Raw genomic sequence first — 22,257 nt, forward strand, 5'->3', positions numbered from 1 at the left:
GGGGTGGGGGCAGGTCGGCCGGTCTGATTAATTCCAGCCGGTTCCGCTTATTAGCCGCTGCTCTGCCGGCCGAATCAGAGCCGCGCGCCGAGCGGAGGATCCCTCGCCAATCCATCACGGGCCCGGGTGGTGCCCCGGGCCTGTCGGCCGCGCCGACCGCCGCCGGAACCAGCCCGCTGATCATCGTCGAGCGGGACGGCGCGGCCACCGGGAGCGGGCTTCGGCGGCCGCTTCCCGCCGCGTGAGCGGTGCGTCCCGACGGTGGGGGATCGACTGAGGGTCGTCGAATGCCACGCGCTGAATGGGGGCGTGGCTGTGAGAAGCCGCGCGACTGTTGACCGGAGATGACCCGGTGTGGTCGGTGTAGGTGAAGAGTGTGTGTGTGTTGTGTGTTCTGTGTCTGTGTTCAGTAGGTCGTGAAGTGGAGGCGCGCTTGCGACGTGACGCTGCGTCCGTTGGCTATCCGGTACCCGTTCCTGCCGTAACAAGGCTGCTAGGTACGGCGCCTATTGAGCTGGTGAGGTAGTTAGTTATTGAGTTTGAAAGGCGTCAACTGGCTTGGATATTAACTGGCATGTCGAATATTCTACACTTCAAACCTGATCAATCTTTCCTCCGATGTGAAAGCTGAAAGAATAATTCATTTGCTGCTGTACTCATTCGTCACATTTTACTGCAATTTAATTGACATTTATTCACTACTTGATTCACTACATCTCTCAGCCATCGACAAGTTGATGGCTTAACAACTCGCCGAGCCACCGCGGTGCAATGACAAACAATGAAATGATCAACCCACAGACTTGCAAAGGATTATCCGACGGGAACTCTAAGTGCGGCGAGCGGCGCGCGGATTCGTTTGTTTTTGCGACCAAGCTTGTTATTGGTAGAGTGTTCGATGGATTTACAGCAGCGCCGCCGTTATTCGCCGCCTGGCGATGGCGGCGGATGAAAACAAAGCTCTCCCCGGCATGGGCAGATGCCGCGCTAATAAGGACGGCGAGCTGCTGCGGCGTGTTTGCTCGTGTCTGCGGTCACAGATCGCACTGGACCCTCCGATCGATGCGGAGGCGCTGGGACCGTCCTGAACCGCTCGGCTTCGGCTCGGGCCGCGCCGTGACGGACACCCGGGGAAGCTGCTGTAGCTGACCGCTGCCGCAGTGCGGCTGGACCCCGGGTCAGCCGGGCGGTTCCCACGCTGGCGGCGTGCTCAGAGCAGCGCTCTGGCCGGTAACTTTGCGCAGATCCCGCCGGCCCTCACCGCTCCGCGCGGTACCTCCTCTCGCCGGGCTTCACCTGGGCGGTGGTGGTGGATGTCCGCCGTGTTTGACCATGGTGACGCCACGGCACTCGCGCTGTCTCCATGACATGCCTGTCACGGCCGTGCTGGACAGGCGCACGCCCAAGACCGCTTCCGCATCGGTCAGGAATGCGGGAGCACGCTGAGTGGGCGCTACGTGGCCAGGGTAGTCGGCGCGCACTTAAGCTCAAATCATCATCATCATCGGGAGCACATCGTCTGATTGTGCCTCCGCTCTTCGTGTCTACTCTTGCTCGAGCCGGGTGCTCCCAGCCGCGTTCGGCGGTCCTGACGCCCCCTGACCGGACCTCGCTGACGCCTGCGGCGCCCGTCCTGCGCCGGCGAGCTGCAGCCCTCCGCCGCTCCCGCGACCGCCGCAGCCCGGCCGTGTTGTGTCGGCGCCGCGCCGGCCGCCGCGGGCCGTCGCGGGGCGGTGACGGCTGTGTTGCGGCCGCCGGAGGAGCGCAGACGGCCGCTGACCGATCGCCAGACGCGCGCCGGCCGGCCGCGATGGATCGCTGTTTGTCGGCGCCGCCGGCGTGAGAGCCCGCGCCCCGCCGCCGCTCCCGAGAACACTGCGACAAAAGAGCGCGCCCGGGAAGCCAGATGCCGTCCGGATAGCGGGCGACGGCTGACGGGCGTCGAGGGAGGCCGCGCGGGCGTGGTGACGCGTTCCTTCGGCGATTGACGGCTGGAGCGTGGGAGGGCTCGGCGGTGATGGTCACATGCAGGGTGTGGAGGCGGCGCGACCCTGCGGCAGCCCGCGGCGGATCCCCGGAGAAGCCGGCGACGTGCGGAGGTCTGGCCGATGCGCTGCCGGGCCGCCGCGAACGGCGCCGGCGTCAGCCGTCGGCGCCCTGTCAGCGGGGCGCCTCCGAGACCGCGCCACATCGCCCTGCAAGGCCGCAGACGCATGCGAGCCACAGCCAGAGCCGGACGGAGCATATTACCGGGAAAGCTTGGTAGAAGACGGAAACACATTCTTGGCGAATAATACACATGATTATATATATATATATATATATATATATATATATATATATATATGATATAAAACGTATGGTTTATGCATGAACAATAGTTAAGTAATATTCGACTCGGTGATCACCGCTTAAACGGGTGTATTGTCGATTGAATGGGTATCTTCCACTGAAAACACAGATGAATGGTGCGATAGGGATGAACGATGGTCAGAGTCAACTGAGCAAGAACCAGAGCAGACGCTCAAAAACATATCTCAGCTGACAAGATGACCATCATGGATGTCACATGCTGTGGTGGAGGCTTGGCTTCGGGCACAAAATGAGCTTAGTAGTCGGTGTACGCTAAAACCCAATCATCGTCATTATCATAACATCGTCATCATCAGCAGCATCAAGGCTTAGCTTCACACGCCAAGCCGTAAGCGCCTAATGGCATGCATACAAAATGTTTTCTTAAAGTACCGACGCTCCATGTTCCGCGCCTCCGTCGTGGCTGTCCGGATTATGATTCCACAAAGAAAATTTTGGATTTATTTGGTCCAAAAAAGTTTGCTGGATCTTAATATCAGTTTCATGTCTCTTTACCCTCTAAGGAAATCTCTGAAATGAGCATGAACGCTTCAGTCTTCAACTAGCCTCCAGAACTTTTTTTTCAAACGATACAGTGCCTTAGTCACCTTCTACATTGGACAACGCAACAGTTTATTTGCCTGGGGCCATCCCTACTCACTGATTCATGAAACTTCTCGGTACGCAATGATGTTACATATCTTGAAGCTTAGCGTTTTTGTCGTAGCAAGAACCGCCAGCCGTTTTTCGATGTTAATTTTGTTACTAGTGGAGATAAGATAATGCGTTGCGGACTTATACGTGTCTTTGATCAAACATTAGCCTTGCTGGCCTACGCGAACATGGTGAAGAACATTTCCTGTGCGGGGCGGATCAAGTTTTCGAATATGGTCTGCGGGACGGAGGCGTTTTCAGAATCCCGAAAAAGGGACAACTCTCGATCCGGGGCCCACGGGCGATCGGGGCGGCGTGACCGGGCGCCCCGCCGGTGCCGGCGCGGCCACAGTCGGTCGGCTCGCCGGGGCCGGGGGCCTCGCCGGTGCCGGGCGTCTCGCCGGTGCCGGCGCGGTCACCGGAGCCGGTTGCCTCGCCGGAGCCGGCGGCTCGCCGGGGCCGGGCGTCTCGCCGGTGCCGGCGCGGTCACCGGAGCCGGACGCCTCGCCGGAGCCGGGCGTCTCGCCGGTGCCGGCGCGGTCACCGGAGCCGGTCGCCTCGCCGGAGCCGGCGTCTCGCCAGTGCCGGGCTGCCGGCGCGGTCACCGGAGCCGGTCGGCTCGCCGGGGCCGGGCGCCTCGCCGGGGCCGGCGCGGTCACCGGAGCCGGGCGTCTCGCCGGTGCCGGGCGCCTCGCCGGTACCGGCGCGGCCACAGCCGGTCGGCCCGCCCGGGCCGGTCGGCTCGCCGGGATCGGGCGCCTCGCCGGTGCCGGCGCGGCCGCCGGAGCCGGTCGGCTCGCCTCCGATGGGTGTTGTTGATCCGGGCGGTAATGCTCCCCGCTGAGTGGCCGCCGATATCGGCCGCGCGGCTGTCACACGGAGAATCGCCGCGACTCGGAGCGTCTCGACTCGGAGCGTCGGCGGTATGCGATGGCCTGTTGTGATCGGCGCGTCCCGACGCCGCGCCGGCGCGCGGTGCGGCCGGCCGATCGGAATTCCGGGACCGAATGACGGGTGTCGGTGCGGCTTTGTGCCTGTCAGCCCTCTCATCTAGCGGCGCAACGCCCGCGAGGTAGCATCAGCGTAAGGAGACGTCATGATATCATCGTGTGACGTCACAAGATCACGCTACCCACGAGGCTCATCCTGACTGCGCGGCGTCGCGCGTCAGCCGAGCGCTGCCCTGCTTCTCGGTGATGTGACGTCATTCTCAGGACCCGCGCCCGGCCAGCGCGTTAAAGTGCCGTCATGCCGTCAGCTTGCCGGCGGCTGCCCTGATCGTATGACGTCACACCGCCGGCCGGCGTGCGCTAGCCTGACGGCATGCGGCCACGCCGTCAGCCTGTGGCCGCCCAGGCTGAGGCTGCGCCTATCGCGGCGGGCGCAGCTGCGGAGCTGTGGCCGTGCCCCGGGGGGCTTGGCGTAATCCAGACGCATGGGCCTGTGTACGGACGGCACGCGCGCGCGCGACGCGCGTACGCAGTTGATGACCGTGGGGCCGGATGGTCATTAGACAGCGCTTCGCGCCGTACCACGTCAGGGCACGGCGTGCTGGTGGTGTGTGGTGCTCCGGCGTGCGAGGATGTCCCCTGAGGATTTTTTAGGCTGGGAAGGCATTGGGCATGTCGTGTGGGGATGTGTACAGTATGGGGCGTAACAGCGCCTGTGCTGTCCCTGGAGTCCGGCATGCTACGAACGTGCGGTAGTCTTCTCGTGTGATTGGTCTCTGAGGTGGGATGTCAGACCAGACCTTGTGTAGCTGGTCCGTAGAAGACCTATCGGACCAGGCCAGACCGCCCAGCGGACCAAACTTCCGTCAGCAGTCCTCAGCCGGCGGGACGTCCCCGAGGCTGATCCGTTCGCAGTGAGGCTGGCCCGACTGACCCGCCCGGGGACCCGTCTGACCTCTGACATGCCCCTGCCACCTGTCCGCGGCCGCACGGCCGCTCAGGTGTGCACCGCCCTAGCCGGATCGGCGGCGGCCGCCGGCGGCCACCTCACTCACGCATTGATTCGCTCCGGCCCAGAAACGGCGTGCGGCGCATTGATCGTCGCCGCGGCTCGGTCAGTGGCGCGCCGGCGCGCCGCGCAAGCGACCTCGGGTCAGGTCACCGGCGAAGAGCGCGGGACAGGTCATCGACGAGGGGCGCGGGACAGGTCACCGGCGGGGGTGCGGGACAGGTCATCGACGAGGGTGCGGGACAGGTCATGGACGAGGGGCGCGGGGCAGGTCACTGGCGAGGGGCGCGGACATGTCACCGGCGAGGGGCGCGTGGCAGATCACCGGCGAGGGGCGCGTGGCAGATCGCCGGCGAGCGTGCGGGACAGGTCATCGACGAGGGGCGCGGGACAGGTCACCGGCGGGGGGCGCGGGTCAGGTCACCGCCACACGGTCCAGGGAAAGGTTGTTGGCGTGTGACCTTGGGTTGGGTCACGGGTGAAGGAGTTGGGTGAGGGATGTCACGCTGCTAGTGATCGGTTTGGAGCGCGGCTGTCAGGTCGCTGGTGACTAACCCCACGACCGTTCGCCGGGGCTTGTCCATTCGTCAGGTCGTTGGTCGGTGGCCGTTCATCGGGTGGCGGACAAAATACCTGACATGGAGCCAGATACTTTGGAGCAGGTCAGCGCTGGTCGATCGGGGGTCAGGTCACAGGTGGCTGACCTCGGACCGAGTGGTGGCGGCTCGGTCTGAGGGCTAACGCCGGCTGATTTAGGTCAGGTCCGGGGTAGGCTTCCACCGCTAAGGCTCGCTGTGGGCTGCCGCCAGCTAATCGAAGCTTAGACTACTCTCCGACAACCTGGAGTCAGTCACTGTCTTATGACCTTGGCCAGGTTACCACCATGTGACCTCGGGTCCCCTTACTGTCAATTGAGAGTGAGTTCGGGCCACCAGGAAGAGATCGGAGGCAGCCCGGCCCCCACGGGCAGCTTTGCCGCGGATTACTGACAGGCCGGGTAGCGCCCAGCGTAGTCGGTTTTTTGCGGCATGTTTGCGCGTAGACTGCCCGTTTTTGTGGCCATGTTTGCGCTTGGCTCGGTCGTGTTCGTGGGCAGGTGATACCAGCCGCCTCAGCAGGCGCGAAGGAGTCGTACGTTACGCGGACTCGCTAACCCCGCGTGCCCACCGGCGCTCTGCGCAGCTGTTCTGCAGCTGGAGGGCTGCGCTGAGCAGGTGCGAGCCAAGCGGGGCTGGTCGTGCCAGAGCGCCGAGCGGTGCCGCTGGCGCCGCACGTCGAGATCGATGCGAGGAGGGCCGTCGGTGAATCTGTCCGTCGGCGAGCAAGTGGCTCGGTCGGGGCCGAGCCACGTTGTCCTGTGCCGCTGCTCCGGCGCGGGCACGGCCACTGAGTCTGGCCCGAGTGGGGCCCGTGGAGCGAGTCGTTTGTGGGGGCCGCTATCGCGATCAGGCTGTGCGCTCTCGTAGGTGAACCGACGCTTTATGTCGGCGCTGTTGTGCGGCGGCAGGGTCAGGCCACATTTAGCTCTTGGAACCTTCGCTCCGGAGATCCCTGTCTTGATGTATCGTTCTATTCAGTGTGCTTGTCCAGAGCATTCATTCACCCGTCCCTTGAGCTGGTTCAGCACCGATGTCAGGCCGGCAGTGGTGTGGAAGCGTTTGGGACAGCATCTCTGGTCTCCCGAGGGGACGGCCACTCCACCGTTTGGTGCCAGCTTGTTGGGCCGCGGCGTTTGTGGGCCGGCCAGCCTCGGGTTTTCTCATCAGCCCGCTGCGCCGAATGTACCCGTAACTGTGCTGCGCAGAGCTGGCTCCAGAAGTGCCGGCAGTGTTTCACAACGCTGGTAGCCTTGCTTCCAGCAGAATGGTGCGTTGGTTTATGTCGGGTGTCCGCCTTGGCAGTGACGTCGTCCCTCTTCTGAACAAAATACGGCGCTGTGTGAAGATACGCTGTTTGGCTTAGGAAGCTTAAGCGCTGCCGTCCAGTGTTCAGTCACCGGTATTATCTGTCGGTCGTTAAGGGGGCAGTTGAATATAAGTCATTAGCCCTCTCCCCCCCCCCCCCGCCATACACCGCCGACTCGGATCGTTGCGGGAGAATGAGAGAGCTCGGCAGTGAGTGTCGAGAATCGACGGCCTCAACGGCGCCGCTCCCCACACGCATCAGTCTGAAGGAGGCCTCCCATTCCGGGTATGGCGGCTTCGGGCTCATTTGGCCGTCTGTGCGGCACACCGCCTGACCGGCGGTGTGCCGCCGTCAGGCCCGGTGGCCGCGGCCCGGCCGCCGTCGTGTGTAACAGCTGTGATGTTGTGCTGGCCGTAAATCAGAGCGGTACGGAACAATCGCGGTCCTAGCGGTCCGCCGGGCGGGTTTTGTTCCGCTGGCCCGGCCTGCCTTTAGATCGTCCGCCCCCAGGGCCATTTCACTTCATCACCATCCATCACGCCGAATCATGGAAAAAAGAGAACCGCTGTAATAGTTTGTTTCCATTTGCGCGCTCTGGCGAGGGCGGGCAGGCCTGATGCGGTTACTGTGTTCCGCCTGCAAGTGCAGCAGTTAGAGGATGCTTATCTTTGGGCGCGCTCTCGAATGGTGCGCGGAGGCTGAGAGCCAGACTCATTATTTATGGTAATGTGGGAGGGGAGGGGTGTTTGCAGTGGCTGGTTTTGTAAATGTTGACGTCATCATCATTATAAACATGCATTCGGGACATACTTGGACAGCGTCAAATTGAAAGCAAGGAATTGATGCAAAAGTGGCAGGGCACATGCGTGGTGTCAGCACTTACTCAACTAACACTCAACATTACGACTTGAAGTTAAAGCATGTGTAGGATCAGCTAACTCGCAGTTCGCAAGAGGCACGGGCGGCACACGAGCACAGGGCGGCACACGTGAAGTCTTCGCCCGGGAAGTTGGTGGGAAAAGCTGAGGATTGTATCAAATGCTCGCTTTCTCGTAAGGAGAACGTGAGTCATATGGAAAAGCAAGGAAATGTGATGTAATGCATGCGTGCACACTCATTCGCAGCGCTGTTTTGTGGGTTGCGAAAGTTGACCGTGAGGCGCTGGAACAGCAGGGCTGTGCCGAAGCGAATGTGCTACCGTTACCAACTGTAATATGCGAAATGCACGCATTCTTGCGCATCGCGTCTTAAACCGTACTCTTCGCGCACTGCCCGATTGACGGCGTGTTACCGGTAAAATTTATAGCCTGTTCTTAGCCAGTGGACGTTATAAACCGTGACGGGCCACACCAGTGATGAACATCTGTGGGTTCGGGACTCACTTCCGACGGTGTTTTTTTTCTGGCAAACACGAATCTCAGACCCCCGACCCCGCATCCGTTGACCGCCGCTTCAACTGGTACGAAGGGCCTCCACGCTGACCGCAGCACCCCGAAACCGATCGAAACCCCCGCCGCCCTGCGGCCCGCCGGCGGCGCCGGCAGCGCTGCTGCTGACTCGGCCGGCGGCCGTCGGCCCCGGCGGCCGCCACCGCGACCGCTCAATTATGCAAGCCCCGGCCGACGCATTAGCTGCGCACAGCATCTGGGCCGGACCTGCGACGCGCCGCAGACGGCGGCGCCGGCGTCCGTCACCGTCGCCTCGTGTCGCGCTAAGTGCGCGTGACGGGCGTGGCGCGCGTCGACGTCGACGCGACGGGCGCGGCGCGACGCGTGCGCTGGGCGTCGCCGGTGCTTGGCAGGCCGACGCCACGTCGCCCGCGCGCGGAATCGCTCCCGACGAAGCGGAGCGCCCCGGTCTTTACAGGCCAGATATTGTGTTTCTGCCGCCCGATTGACGGCTTCAGACTGGCTCAGAGTCAATACCGACGTCTGCCGTGGCCCCGCGGGTCCCGTCCTCCCACGAGCGCGGATTGAGCCGTGCAGTGACTGCGACGCTGCCCGCCTCCTGCGCGGCCGCGCTGTTGATGCCGAGCGCGTGCCGTCCTCTCGCTGAGGACAGCCGGCGCGGCGGGCTGTCGTCGACAGGGCGCCCTCGGCGTCTCCTCGCAGGACTCGGCCCGCACACGGCGTCGGGGCCGTATCGACCCCGGCCCGGTCGGGCACGGGCGGCAAACAACACCCCCGCCGCGGCCCGCTCTGATCTGGCCCGCCGCAAACAGCCCCGCAATCCGCTCAGACCGGAGGGGCGGCATGACGTCACGGATGTCAAGGGGAGGGGGAGGGCATGTCGGGCACGGCCGCGCCTGGGTTTGCGCGCTGGTTTTCATGTCTGGCCGCGGTGTAATGTGGCAACATTGTGGGCTACTCCGGGCACTGCCGGACTCTTGAACGAGCGCCTCTGTCTGTAGGCATGCGGTATCTGGGCGGCGTGTTGGCTGTTTATTTAGGTCAGGACACGCTAATTGGTCGTCTGTGTTAAAGGATGGACGGTGCAGAGGCCGTGCGCCTGCGGCGAGCACCGTTAGAAATGCCTGCGCTGAGAGTCATGGCGTGCTTGCCTGGGGTCTGTCGCGGAGGCTTATTGTTGCGGGGCGCTGCCACGGCGGCCTCAGGCGTTGTCGCTGTCAGTCTGGGGGCGTGAGCTGCTCCATCAGACACGGAGCGCCCAGGACGGTCAGCTGACACGTCTGCGTGTCGTCCCGGTCAGTCAGCACGTGGGCGTGATGTCGGCGAGTCCGTGGACGATGGATGGGTGCGGCGCGGCAGAACCTGGCTGGCAAATAAAGCCGCGCCCTGTCTAACGTTAACGGGCGGTGTTTGTCTTAGCCGCTGAAGGCTGTATTAAACATTTGAATGGACGATGCAGCGTTGTAATGGATCGCACTAACTCGTTGTCTCTGGTTAGGGGTGCTTGGAAATCGCTGTTATCTTTGTGGGTCGGTAAATATTGTGGTAGTTAACGTTCGGCTTCGTGGCGAAGGTGGGTAAGTTTGTTTTTGGACGGTCATCTGGACCACCCAGGGAATGGTTCAGCAATCAATCCCGGTCTGCTCGTGATGGCCATTGGCTGGCATCCATTCCGATCACAGATCGGCGATTGCCTCTGGTTTTTCGTCTCCTGCGATTGCAGATGCTACGATTGCTTCGGAGAGCGCCGCGATTGAGGATTTACCTTTACTTGTTTTTCCCAACGCTTCCGTTTGAAGCGGCTGTCACCCGGCAATAAGTGAATAGTTTCTTCCGCTGCGCGCTCCAGACACCTGCGCCGACTAGCTCCCCCATTCTTCACCCCCCCCCCCCCTCGCACCCGTGTTACGCGCCGGGACGACCCCCAGTGTGCGACCGGCATCTTCGCCCCTCCCCCAGTCCCGCCCCGCCGGGGCCAACACGCACGTGCCCCCATTGTGTGACGCCCGCGCCGGGGGTGGTTACCTTCCATTCTCTGAGCGCCCAGGGGCCGGCAGCCGCGCCCCGGACGTCGGGCCCGTTGTTGGGGCGTCCTCGCGACATCCGGTGCAGGGAAACGCCGCACGGCGTCCGCCCCGATTCGAGGTGCTGCCCGGATGCACGACGACGGTGGTGAGAGAGTCGCCGTGATTGTAGCCACTGCCGGGGCTCAATCAGCCCGCCCGCTCGCTGGTTTGGCAACGCTAGCGCGCGTCGGAGTTATCGCGCCCGGGAGCGGCGTTGCGCCACGACCGTCCCGGCGCGGCACGAGCGCTGTTTGCCCCAGATCGACGCTCTTATCGAGCGGAAGTGAGGCCGAGCCAAACCGGAGCGCTTTTAAGCGACGCGAACGTCAACACCGGACGCCGTCCGAGCGGCGGGCACCCCGGGCCGTGGGCTCGACAGTGAGCGAGCGCGGATGGGTCGGACGCCCAGCGCCGCGTCGGCCCCGACCCAGGACTGCGGCTGGAGGGCTGGCGCAGTTCGGCGTACGGGCGTCGGCTGAAGCACCGCCAGCGCCGGCGGGCCATCATCGGCGAAGGCCAGCCCTGAACTAGGGAGGGGCAGGTGTGGCTTCGATGGAAGGATTGCCTCCGCACACGTGCTGGGTGTTCGGCAGTCCGAGCGAGCCGGTCACGAGGGAGAGCGGCGGCGGGGAGATGGAGGAGGCTGGGTCGGTTCGGGACCTAGGGCCGTGCTTGACATCCGCTTCTGACCGCCCCCCCCCCCCCCCCCCGCCCATCCGGGAGAGGCCGGGTCGGTCCTGACCGAGGGTTGTGCGTGACATACACCGCTAGTCGTCGTCCGCCCGTCGATCCGGAGAGGTCAGGTCGGTCTTGAACCGAGGGCCGTACTTCGCATCTGCCGCTTACCCGTCTCCCGTCCACGCGGGAGAGATTGGCGAGGTCATGCGCCCGCTGGAGCGACCCACCGCCGCCGGTGCGGGGCGAGGCGGGGTAGGGGGGGGGGGGGGGGGGCGCTCTGACGGGCGGCTGGTGTGGACGTGTGCCCGCCGGACGGCGGAGGAGCGGCGGTGACGCATCGCTGCGTTATGACGCCCGCGCGCCGTGCGATTGCCACGCTATGGTCGGCCAGAATCCCTCCGTAAAACATCTGGACGGGCGCGGGAGGCAAGCGGCGGCGCCACTGCCGCGGAGATGGGCGCAGGGGAGCCCGGGCGGCGTGGCGAAATGGAGACAGGAGCGATCGGCCACATGAGAGACGGCGAGCAGAGTGGGGACGGAGAAAGGAAAAGAAGAAACGAAGTGTATGTTGGCGGCGATGGTGTGTTCGTGTCCACGTGGTTAAGGATTCACGACACCTAATTGTGAAATATGCATTATCGTGAATTTAGCGATGTGCACGATCCCCGGCAATAGTATGCTCATCTGTATTATTTGTGAATGTTGTTTCGAGTAAAAACTGAGGCGCAGCAACACATCAACGATCTTCTTGGTACCAGTCCATCATGTCGCATCTTTTTGTAGCCTGGCTGGAAAGCCATGGGGCGCACCAGACCGGGGTCCCACTGATTTAGATAGATTGTCTTTTTGCGTGGAACGGTCCCCGGCTGGGTGATTTTATGGGCAGCTGGTTGTCGGCAGTGTTGTTGGCGTTCAAAATTGGCGGTTAGTTGGGCCAGCCTGACGGTTGGGCGGCTCAGATGCGGATTAGTGCTGCCACCTCTTAGCTGCCGGTGAAGCTTACCGGGAAGTCCGCGAGGCGCATCACTGTTTTCGCAAAATTAAGCGGGCGCGATTCCCAGCCGTGTGAGGCTTGGACCTCTATGTGCAAGACCCGGGCTAGATGTAAGACTGTGGCCTCCGGGCGCTAACACGGCCGTTTCAATGGCCGATGTTCCCCAAGAGAGCGGCACGACGGCGTCGACACCCATATAAACAGCGTATTTTAGAACGGCCAGCACGCACTAAACTCCTTGTCACCTGTGTCATAGACCACGCTAGACGTATGTCCCAGCGCCGCACTTCGGCCAGTTCCAAAAGTTCAAATCCGTGCGGCAGCCCAGCCTGTGCCCCGCGACTGTTCTTGTTGCTCTCACCGTTCTCACCGTTCTCACCGCTCTTGCCCGGCAGTGAGCATCCGATGGGAGGACGCGCCGCAGCGGCAGAACCCGGTGATGGGCAGCCGAGCCCTGATCCGGTGCGTGGCGCGCGCCAGCCCGCCGGCCATCGTCGAGTGGTTCCGCGGCTCCCAACTCATCTCCGGAGGCGGCAGGTGAGCGCCATGTGGCACCGGGTCACCGAAGAAGGGGGGGGGGGGGGGTCATGGACGGCTCCTGCTTTCTGTTTAGATGGGGTCAGTGGTCTCATGGTCAAGGTTGGGTGTTAGCATCAGGGAGGGGGGGGGGTTACTTTTTGGTATAGGGCAAGTCAGATGGGAGGGGGAGCGGGGTCCAATGACCCTGGTCGGTCATTGGAGCTTTACGGCGCACTCAGGGGCTGAGGACTTTAAATGGTGTGCCCCCCCCCCCCTCTCTCTCATCCTGGGGAGGGCGGGGCGGGCACCACGAGAAATGGAATCCTGCACCTCTGATATGCCAGATGCGCAACTTTTATCGGCGCCCCCGTCCTGTGAGAGGGGGGATGGATAGTTTGTCCAGACACGTTCAGTTCTGGATGATGCCTTGCTGGAGGTCAGCGTGGCTCTGCGCCCATCCAAACTGATGTGGGTTGCATGAGGTCCGTCAAAGCCCTTAGGTGACCATTTGAGGTCAATGTACATCACGGAAGTGGGTTTTGGCACGACGACATGAGGTTAGGCCAGACTAAAATACGGCATTCTTGCGGCTCTCACGGATGTGCTGGGGTCAAAGTTCAGCGCTCCTGCGACCGGCCGACGCTAATGACCTGGCTGTGCGCGTGTGGAAAGATAGCCATCGCCAGGCGACGCTCGTGTCCTCCGGGAGGCGGTACTAGTCGGCTCACGAGCGCGTGACGAGTGGGCGGGGCCGGACCGGTCCGGCCGCCAGACGGCCGTGGATGTTGTGGGGATGAGCGGAGTCCTCTGCCCGAACTACAGCGGGGACTTGGGGGGTCCCGGCCCGGTCATAGTCGTGCGTGTTGGTCGTGGCACTTGGCTTGATCCGTGGGTAAGTTACGACCTGCTGACATGGCGCCCCAGCACGCGCCGAGCCAGCGGCCCTTGACTATGTAGCTGTCTGGGCCTGGACCTGGACCTGGACCTGGACCTGGACCTGGACCCTGAACCTGGACCTGGACCCTGAACCTGGACCTGGACCCTGAACCTGGACCTGGACCCTGAACCTGCACCTGGACCTGCACCTGCACCTGCACCTGGACCGGGACCTTGCACCTGGACCTGCGCCTTGGACTTCGACCCGAACCTGGACGGGTCACCCGACATCAGGCTCCAGCCGGGGCCTGATGAGCCATGCGTGAGCGGGCCCGCTTCGGCCGGGGTCAACTCTCTGTTGACATGCCGTGGGAGAGGTCACGCCGTGGCATGTTTGGCCGCCGCATGACCTGCAGTCACGCGACGCGCACCGATACGGGACGCCGGCCATCACGCGCTGAACGCGACCCAAGTGCCCCTTCCGTCAACGGAATGTGCGAACCGCTTGTGTGCTTTATTAGGCGGTCGCTTTGTACGCGGCCCGGCGCGGCGCCGCTCGAGGCGGGCGCCGCCGACCCCGGACGCCGCTCCGCCGCGACTCTCCGCCCGGGTAGCGTCGACAGCCGCTGCCGGCGCCGTCCAGCCGCGTTTAAAGGACCGGGCGGCGGCGGAAGCTGGCCACCGCCCGACCGGCCATTACGGCGCCGTTACCAGCCGTGGGTGGCGCCGCGCCGCCGCCTCTAATGCGCCGGCGATCTCACGGATCGGCGCACTCGCCGCCGCGGGGCAGCGTGTTGCGTCGCGGCGGTCGCGTCCGGCACGGGGATGGTCTGGGTCTGGTTCTGGTCCGTCTGGTGCCTGCTGTGGTGTGTCCGGTCTGGGGATGGCCTGGCTCCGGTGCTGATCTGGGTCCGACTGGTCTCGTTCCGGTTCTGATGAGTCCGTTCAGAGTCTGGTCTGGTCTGGTCCGGATCTGGCTCTGGTATGTCTGGTGCCGGCTATAGTGTGTCCGGTCTGGGGATGGTCTGCGGATGGTGATGGTCTGTCTGGTTCCGACTCAAGTGTTCCCGGTCTGATTGTTCTGGTGCCGACGCTGGTCTGTCTAGTTCCGGCGCTGGTCCGCTCCGGCCGGTAACGTACGCTGGGCCGGTGGAGTGCTCGGGTGGCTCATGTCTTTGCCCCCCCCCCCCTCTCCCATCCCCACCCCAGATGCAAGATTCACGTGCGCTTCTGCCTCTGATTGTGTGGCGACAGTTCGGGGAAACACGGGACGGCTCTGAAAGACACCGGGGCACGAGTTGTGCGTCACTCAGGCTCATGGAGCACGTGTGCTCGCTTCTGCAGCATGGCTAGCGCGATGGTGCCTTTTGGAGAGCGATGCAAGTGCCAGCGCAGTGCAGGCTTCTTTCGTGAGTTTAGGTATCGATGGGCTGGGGAAATCGTAACGGATTTTACACCGGATAGTCGGACCCAGACGGCCGACCTTCGTATTCCGCATTGCTGACGTCTGAAAAGCATCCAACGGGCCCGCACGCTACGTCAGTGTGAAAACAGATAAGAAAACTGCATACGACCTAGTCAGCCGGAAGGTCGTGTCAGGTCAACCTGGCAAGGTCGTATCAGGTCGACCTCGCAAGGTCGCAAGATTGTGTCGCGTGACAGGTGCAGAGACCACAGAAATGCAAACGCTGCGCCGGCCCCGTGCCGCTCTAGTCCAGGTCTGTGACCACCGACGTAGACCTTGCGCCGTTCAGCCGGCACTAGCGCCGGTAGTAGCTTATAGTGTACTCAGCGTAATCCAAAGCCACGATGTGCCGACGAAGTCACGTCATCACAAGTCCAGGTCCTAGTCCAACGCCGCCAGCGCTGATTCTTCAACGACTGCCGGTACCATAATACGGAAGGTCTGCACCCCCAGGCGCGTTATTCCGGCGACTCGTTAACCAATCAAGGCTGACATGATTGGATCCCGGCCGGGGCGCCCGCGTCCCGGCCGCTCGGTTTGAAGTCCGTCCCACATTGAAGCGCGGCCTGCTTTGTAAACAGGCGACGGCCCGCCTGATTTGCGGGCCGTTTACGCGCCGTTCACCGGCTGTTTACCGGCCGGTAACGTACTGCCGCGACGTCGCAGGAGCGGAGGACGGTGTTTATGCCGGTCACGGGCGCGGGCAGCCTGTCGGGTGCTGTTGCCGGCGCGAGGACCGCGCTGGAGATGCGCCTCGGGCCTCGTCGGGTCGTGGCCGGCGTGCGGACGCCCGCGGACGGTGTCGGCGCGGACCGTGCGCAAACGGAGTGTGGTGTCGCTCTGGCGGACACGGCTCGGGTCGGCTCGGGACGGCTCGGGGAGGCGATCGGGGTCGGTGTCTTCCTGTCACGTCACAGGCCCGACGACCGGCTGCCCGGATCCCGTTCGGATCCCGTTCGGATCCCGTTCGGATCCCGTACGGATCTCGTGCGAATCTCTTGCGAGCCTCAGTGGGCCGCGGTGGCAGCGCGTGGGATGCCCAGCGTGGAGCGTCCAGCACTGGCCCGGCTGCCATACGGGCCGGATCTAGCGCTGTATCCGTGGATCCGTGTGGTCAGCGGATGAAATGTTCTGGGATCGATTCGTGGAATCCAGGCGTGCTTGTGACGAGTGCCGCCTCGGCTGGCTGTCGAAAGACGACAGCGGCGGTCATTCACCGCTGGACATACTCCTTCATCGCGATAGGGCCCCGCCTGCGTCACACCCGCCCCCGCCCTCGCCCCGCCCCCGCTCCGTGGCCCGCGACGGAACTGTTGCTGTGAGCGTCGTAAAACAGCTGCGTTTTGGTCCCTCGGGAAATGCCGGGTCTGGTTACGAGCGCATGAAAAAGCCATCTGAAGTCCGCAGTCCGAAGCTGGGTATCGATTTGCAATGGCACGGATGAGGTAGAGCCGGTCTGGACTGAGTCATTGCCGACTGTTCCACGTCTGTGGACCCAGTTTCGGTGGGATCGGTTACATTTGGCCCTGTTCCGCGCCGCGGTCGCCCACTTCATGGGCAAGACCATCGCCCATGGGAGCTGCTCATTCTCGTTGCTGGGCTGGCAACAGTGAAATGGCAGAAACATCGCAGAACATGGAACATGGAACAAATAGGGGAACGTTTTTTCTAGCGAAGGCCCATTTTTTCTAGTGAAGTATGTGACCCACCCCAGCTGCGCCCGGCTAGCTTCAGCTTTTGACTGCGCTTCTCCGGGCACCGCGCACGCGGCCCCCGGGCGGGTCGGCGCCCGGCCACGCCCAGCGGTGCCGCTGGCTCACTTCTCTGCGCGATCGACGTACCGAGCGGCCTCCGGACACGCTAGACCCCGCGTTCGGCGCGGCCCGCTTGTGACTGCCCAGCCTTGTCCTGGTACGTGCGGCCGTATTCTGATCCCCAGACTCCCGCCGATTCTTCGTGTTCGACGTGTGACGTCATGTGGTCACCGGCATGTGACGCAGGATCGCCCCCGTGACCTGCTCTGACCTGTTCTGACCTGCGGCAGGTACACCACGCAGGATGACGGCCTGGTGATCGAGAACATCACGTCCGAGGACGACGGCGTGTACCTGTGCCGTGCCAAGGTGCCTGCCGAGGGCGAGCTGGATGAGCGCCGCATCACCGTCGAGGTCAGTGGGGGCCGGGGAGCCGTAGGTGGCAGGCTCGATTCTCGGTCGAGGCCGATTTTTCCTGTGTGGGACTCTGCGATGGCGATTTGCGAGTCGTCGGGGGTGCTGAAGTCGCCGCCGATCGGCGCCAGCGCTGAGCTTCGGCAGGGTTCGGCGGTACAGCGTAGTCGCAGGCGGCGGCGGCGCACCGGCACCCGCTGTGGGATTCGCGTGCCTTTTGTCCTTGTGGTGGATACTGCTTCCTGAGATGTCGCTTATCGGCTTCTATCGCCTTTTTTGAAATCTTTAGATGGTTTAGCATCCGAGACGAGGCTGGACGTCTTTGATCGTACCGCCCATCCTTTTAATACTGTATCTAGACTTGGTAGCACCAGCGAAACCAGCTGAGTTGTCTTTCCCACATTGCACAAGTCACGTGCAGCGCTTGGGTTATCTGCATCGCAGTTTGCGGCTCACACGGTGCGCTGCATTCACAGCTCGTATTGCATGCACTGTTCGCCGGATCTAATTCATTGGCATAACACGCTTAATCACACGCTTCATCCGAGCTCGCTGACGACATCCCCTCACCCCGAGCCGCTGCTGTGCTGCGCATGCGACCCACAACTGCTCTGCTAAATGACATCAGTGGCACGTGTCCAACGAACGCTTGAAACACAAACGCTGGCTGCTGGATATGGACTCGCACGGGCCAGTCACCTGACTGGCAGATCCGCGTTTCTTACGACCCCTGCGCCCCTGCGTGACCTCTTCGGTGACGTCATCCCCGGCGTGACCTCTTCGGTGACGTCATCCCCTGGACAAGGCGCGAGATTTTCGAAGTGATGCGCTTTGGGTTCAATCGGTGATCCTCGCGCCCGTGTAGGCCACAGCTCCGGGGACCTAGGCTCTGGCGCCGCCCCTCGTGCCCGCGCGCCCCGTGCGCCCGCCGACGGGCCTGACCTCCGCAGCGCGCATCCCTCCCGGGCCGCGTCGCCTCCTCGCCGGTCTCCCCGTTGGCTTCCCCGCTGGCCTCCCCGTAGACCTCCCCGTCGGCCTCCCCATCGGCCTCCCCGTCGGCCGGCGGCTCGCACGGCCGGGAGGGCCGGCCGCTCGGTCATCGATTCCCAGCGCCGATGGCTGGGGAAAGGTCGCCGCGAAGCCGGCGGCCAATCGATTGGTCGGCGGCGGCCGCCGTGACCGGCCGCCGTTGCCGCTCCGACAGGCCGGGCTGCACGCGCTGGCCGGGCCCGGCCTCGGGTGGGATTGTAGGGCGTGGGATCTGGCGGCCGGCGGGGGGGGGGACGGGCAGTGGTCTTGGGATGAGGGTTCAGTGCCGTGCCTGGGGCGGGGCGGGCAGGACCGAGTGGGAGGGAGAGAGAAGTTTGTTTTGGCGGCGAAGTTTTTGCCCAAAAAGGCATATCAGTGGTGCAATACGCGTATTTTTGTGTATTGTGATTAGTGGTGGATCTACGTCTTGACGAGACATGGCGATCAGAGCCAATTCGTGGCGGCTACCATGTGGAAAACAGTTTTTTGTCCGATAGCCTTTTGATAAGGGAGTTGTACAGTTTGTTCCTTAAAAAACTACCATATAGTCGCCGAAATGACATCGCTTTGTTAAAGCAAGCGTCGAAATGTAGGTACGTTTTCAGTCTAAATTATCCACAGTTTCCAATTTCCTGACAGCAAACACATTCTAGGTACGCGACCAGGCCTCGTAGATAGCATAAGCTACCAGCTTGTTAACTTTTTACACATACAAAACACAGTCAGCTTTGGAAGGCTCAATGGTCACATTTTACACTGTGATAGTCCTCCCAACCATCCTCGAGGACTTATGCAATGTAGTTGTTTATGGATGTTGTGCTTCTTTTTGGGGGGTTTATCGTTTATTCATGACACAAGCGAAGAAGACAGCATGAGGCCATTGCGGCACCCGGCGTTGGAAACGTTCACACATCACCCGCCCTGGGAATGCTTCCCTGCTCAGCACCGGGCACTGGTGTGCTCCGGGCTGCCATTTTCGGTTGACTTCGCGCGATAAACAGCCGGCAGACGAACTGATGACGTCAGCGTGCCGCCCGGTAAATACGGAACCGGAAAAGTTGGGAGCGTACGGCGGTATCTGTGCCGTCGCCATGCTGCTGGCAGATTCTGCTCACCTTTTCTCTGAATGGGAAAGGTCAGCACAAGCTATGCCTGTGTGTGGCCATTGGGTTAGGTTGGCACTTGCGCCCAATAGTTGCCGCTCGCGGCCGCTCCGAAGAATGTGCCTTGTTAAAGTTGGCGCTAATTACTACCTGCTAATGGCCCTGAATCGATGCGTTTAAGTCTGCGGGCGGAAAATTTGATCCATGGGTACGAAAGACGCAGCAATTTAGAATGCCCGCCATCGATTACATAAAACGGCTAAGCGCGTTTTGATGATAGGCGCTTAAGTTGATGGAAGTGGCCTCTTACGTGTTATTAATGGGCGATGTCGTTAGAAAATCAATTATTGAGCTGTGCTGAAAAAGTGGATTTGGCGTTTTAAGCGAAGCGACCAACCGCTTTCCTGCCGTGTATCTCTGCGCTGCATGCAGATGAAATGTCGTCGGAATTCCTAGCTTGGAAACGACCTGTTAACTGTTGAAAGTTCGTGAGGTTCTAATGCCACGTCAAAAACAAACGTGCCAGGAAGTAATATTGACGAAACGTAGTGCAACGTTTTAGATGTAGCGAAACAGCCGTCCTTGGTTACGAATTTGTTGTGTCGTCTGCTGATTGCAGCTTCGCAGTGTGTGTCAGCGGAACAATTTGTTGTGTCGTCTGCTGATTGCAGCTTCGCAGTGTGTGCCAGCTGAACAATTTGTTGTGTCGTCTGCTGATTGCAGCTTCGCAGTGTGTGTCAGCGGAACAATTTGTTGTGTCGTCTGCTGATTGCAGCTTCGCAGTGTGTGCCAGCTGAACAATTTGTTGTGTCGTCTGCTGATTGCAGCTTCGCAGCGTGTGTCAGCGGAACACTTTGTTGTGCCGTCTGCTGATTGCAGCCTTGCAGTGTGTGTCAGCTGAACAATTTGTCGTGTCATCTGCTGATTGCAGCTTCGCAGTGTGTGTCAGCGGAACAATTTCTTGTGTCGTCCGCTGATTGCAGCCTCGCAGTATGTGTCAGCTGAACAATTGCGGGTGAGGCTGCTGATCGATCGAGTCCTATGATCAACCCAGTTACTTAGTAACGCGGCCCGGCAGGTGATGGGTTTGAAGAGCTTACATTGTTGCGACCACAGATTGCATCATCGCGAAGGTTCAAGCGACAGTTATTTTGAAGGGAATGTTCCACGTTTGTATCGGGTTGAACTGAAAAAGCTGTCTTGAAGACCTTTCGGTGCCGTTCACAATCCTGTAGTTCTTAAGACCCTGTAGTCTTTGAGAGCTACACGCCCGCAAAAGTGGGGAAAGGTATATCGGGGAGAGTATTTCAAAGTCACCGTCGCATTCATGACGTTATAATAACGTCATTCAAATCCTGCCGCCTCATAAGCCACGCGGCAATCAAGGCCATGAAAAGCATAATTGCCGAGGCGTTCCTATCTGGCGTTCATGAACGCGACTTCCAGATAGATTGACCGTCAATTACCTCTTAATCGATTTCAAGGCACGATGACGTAATCAAACCATGGCGCATTGAGGAACATTTACTAAACAGAGAATGCCGAGAGTTGTAAGTGAGCTTGGTTTAGCACATCTGATGCTTGCTTCAGTGTCTTCAAACGCGAAACACATTCGACAATTGCAGTTGCGCAGCTCCTTTATAGCTGTGCAATAGTATTTCCCAACACTGGAATGCAGGCTATTTGGTCGGAGGACACATTTTTGCAGCGCTGCAACATAACGAGTATTTTACATCCCTATTCTATTAACAACTGAAACCTTCAGGTCGCGAAAAAGCTGAAGAGGGCAGCTCGGGAACAGGTCCAAGCCCGGCGACCATGCGTCGTAAGGAGATGAGATGAACACTGACGGAGAAGAAAACTGTCAGTCGTACCGACGAAGAGCATGGGTCACTGTGCGCAGACCCTCACGCGCAATAGCGCGCAAGTCACACGCCCGCCCGGGATCTGCCGTTTTTGAGGACTGATAGTCAGATCTCGGCAGCGAGAACACATTGAGACGTGAACCTAGCTTAACAGTGTAAGTGTGCAAGTCATAAAGCGATGTGAACACTGTCCTCGTCACGGGACATCAGTGACAGATTTGGAAGTCACTGGCGCCACGCTTCCGAAACCGTCCTCAAGTGCAGCGCACTGTGGCGTAACCTGAGGACCCATTGTGGTGTGAGGGGGGAGGGGAGGGTTCATATGAACTATGTAAGTGAATAGGCCAGTTTGTGGTGCCCAATTTCCAACCAGGTTATTTGCACTCCTTCCTCTCCCCCCCCCCCCCCTCCGCTGCGCCCAATACTTTTGCCGCGGTCAAGCAAAGTGAATTATTCCATGTTCACTGACGTCGCCTATTAAAAATGTCATGCCTTGTCAGAGCCAATACCAGCTGGTATTCTGGCCACGCGCTCCTAGCGCGAGGATGCGAAGCAGAGTGCACCTCCGCCAGCCAAACTCATGGATTGAAATGTTCTAATGCGTTGGTAACTCCCATCCGCATGGGCCTCCGTAGCCGATAGATAGGCTCTATTCGCAATCCAGACATCATGTGTATGGTGATAATGACGCTCGTTATCCGTCACTCGTGCCATGCCGCAGAATGCGTCTCACCGGTTACCACTGCCGTTCTGGTCTCAACGGTCAGTCTGAACAGGTGTGTGCGGACTAAAGTGTGAAGGAGTGTGTCGTGTCTCGTCTGTGCAGGAGTGTGGCGTGCCCTGTCTGTATAGGAATGTGTCGTGCCCTGCTTGTGTAGGAGCGTGGCGTGTCCTGTCTGTGTAGGAGCGTGGCGTGCCGTGTCGCGTGGAATCAGCGCTGGTCGACTGCCAGTGCCGCGAGTTTCGGATCAGTCTTTGTGAGTGCTTGGCAGCGATACCGTCCGATGGTATTTAGGTATTTAAAGGTATCACACCCAATTGTAAAGCCTGGTTTTAAATGGTTTTGATCTGACCTGGAAGGGCAAGCGTTTCCTCATCAGCGTGGCTTAGCGTTCCAAGCGCAATCCCGTAATGTATCATCCGGTTTGGTGGCCTCCATTTCGAGTGGTATGGTAGATTGATTTAACCCATACATTGCTGATTGAATGGCTGTGG

At 61.0% G+C, this 22,257-nt stretch overlaps 1 protein-coding gene across 1 annotated transcript in view; it reads left to right on the plus strand.

Annotated features, from left to right (window-relative positions):
* LOC119094379 (fasciclin-2) overlaps window positions 1–22,257 on the plus strand; it is a 92,509-nt gene that overhangs the window by 54,727 nt on the left and 15,525 nt on the right. The window contains exons 5-6 of the mRNA XM_037217442.1: window positions 12,413–12,554; window positions 16,922–17,045. Coding sequence (XP_037073337.1) covers window positions 12,413–12,554; window positions 16,922–17,045 — 266 coding nt within the window. The remainder of the gene's footprint in view (window positions 1–12,412; window positions 12,555–16,921; window positions 17,046–22,257) is intronic.

Source organism: Pollicipes pollicipes, unplaced genomic scaffold (genome assembly GCF_011947565.3).
Source record: "Pollicipes pollicipes isolate AB1234 unplaced genomic scaffold, Ppol_2.1 Scaffold_4002;HRSCAF=4701_pilon_pilon_pilon, whole genome shotgun sequence".
Lineage (NCBI taxonomy): Eukaryota > Metazoa > Arthropoda > Thecostraca > Pollicipedomorpha > Pollicipedidae > Pollicipes > Pollicipes pollicipes.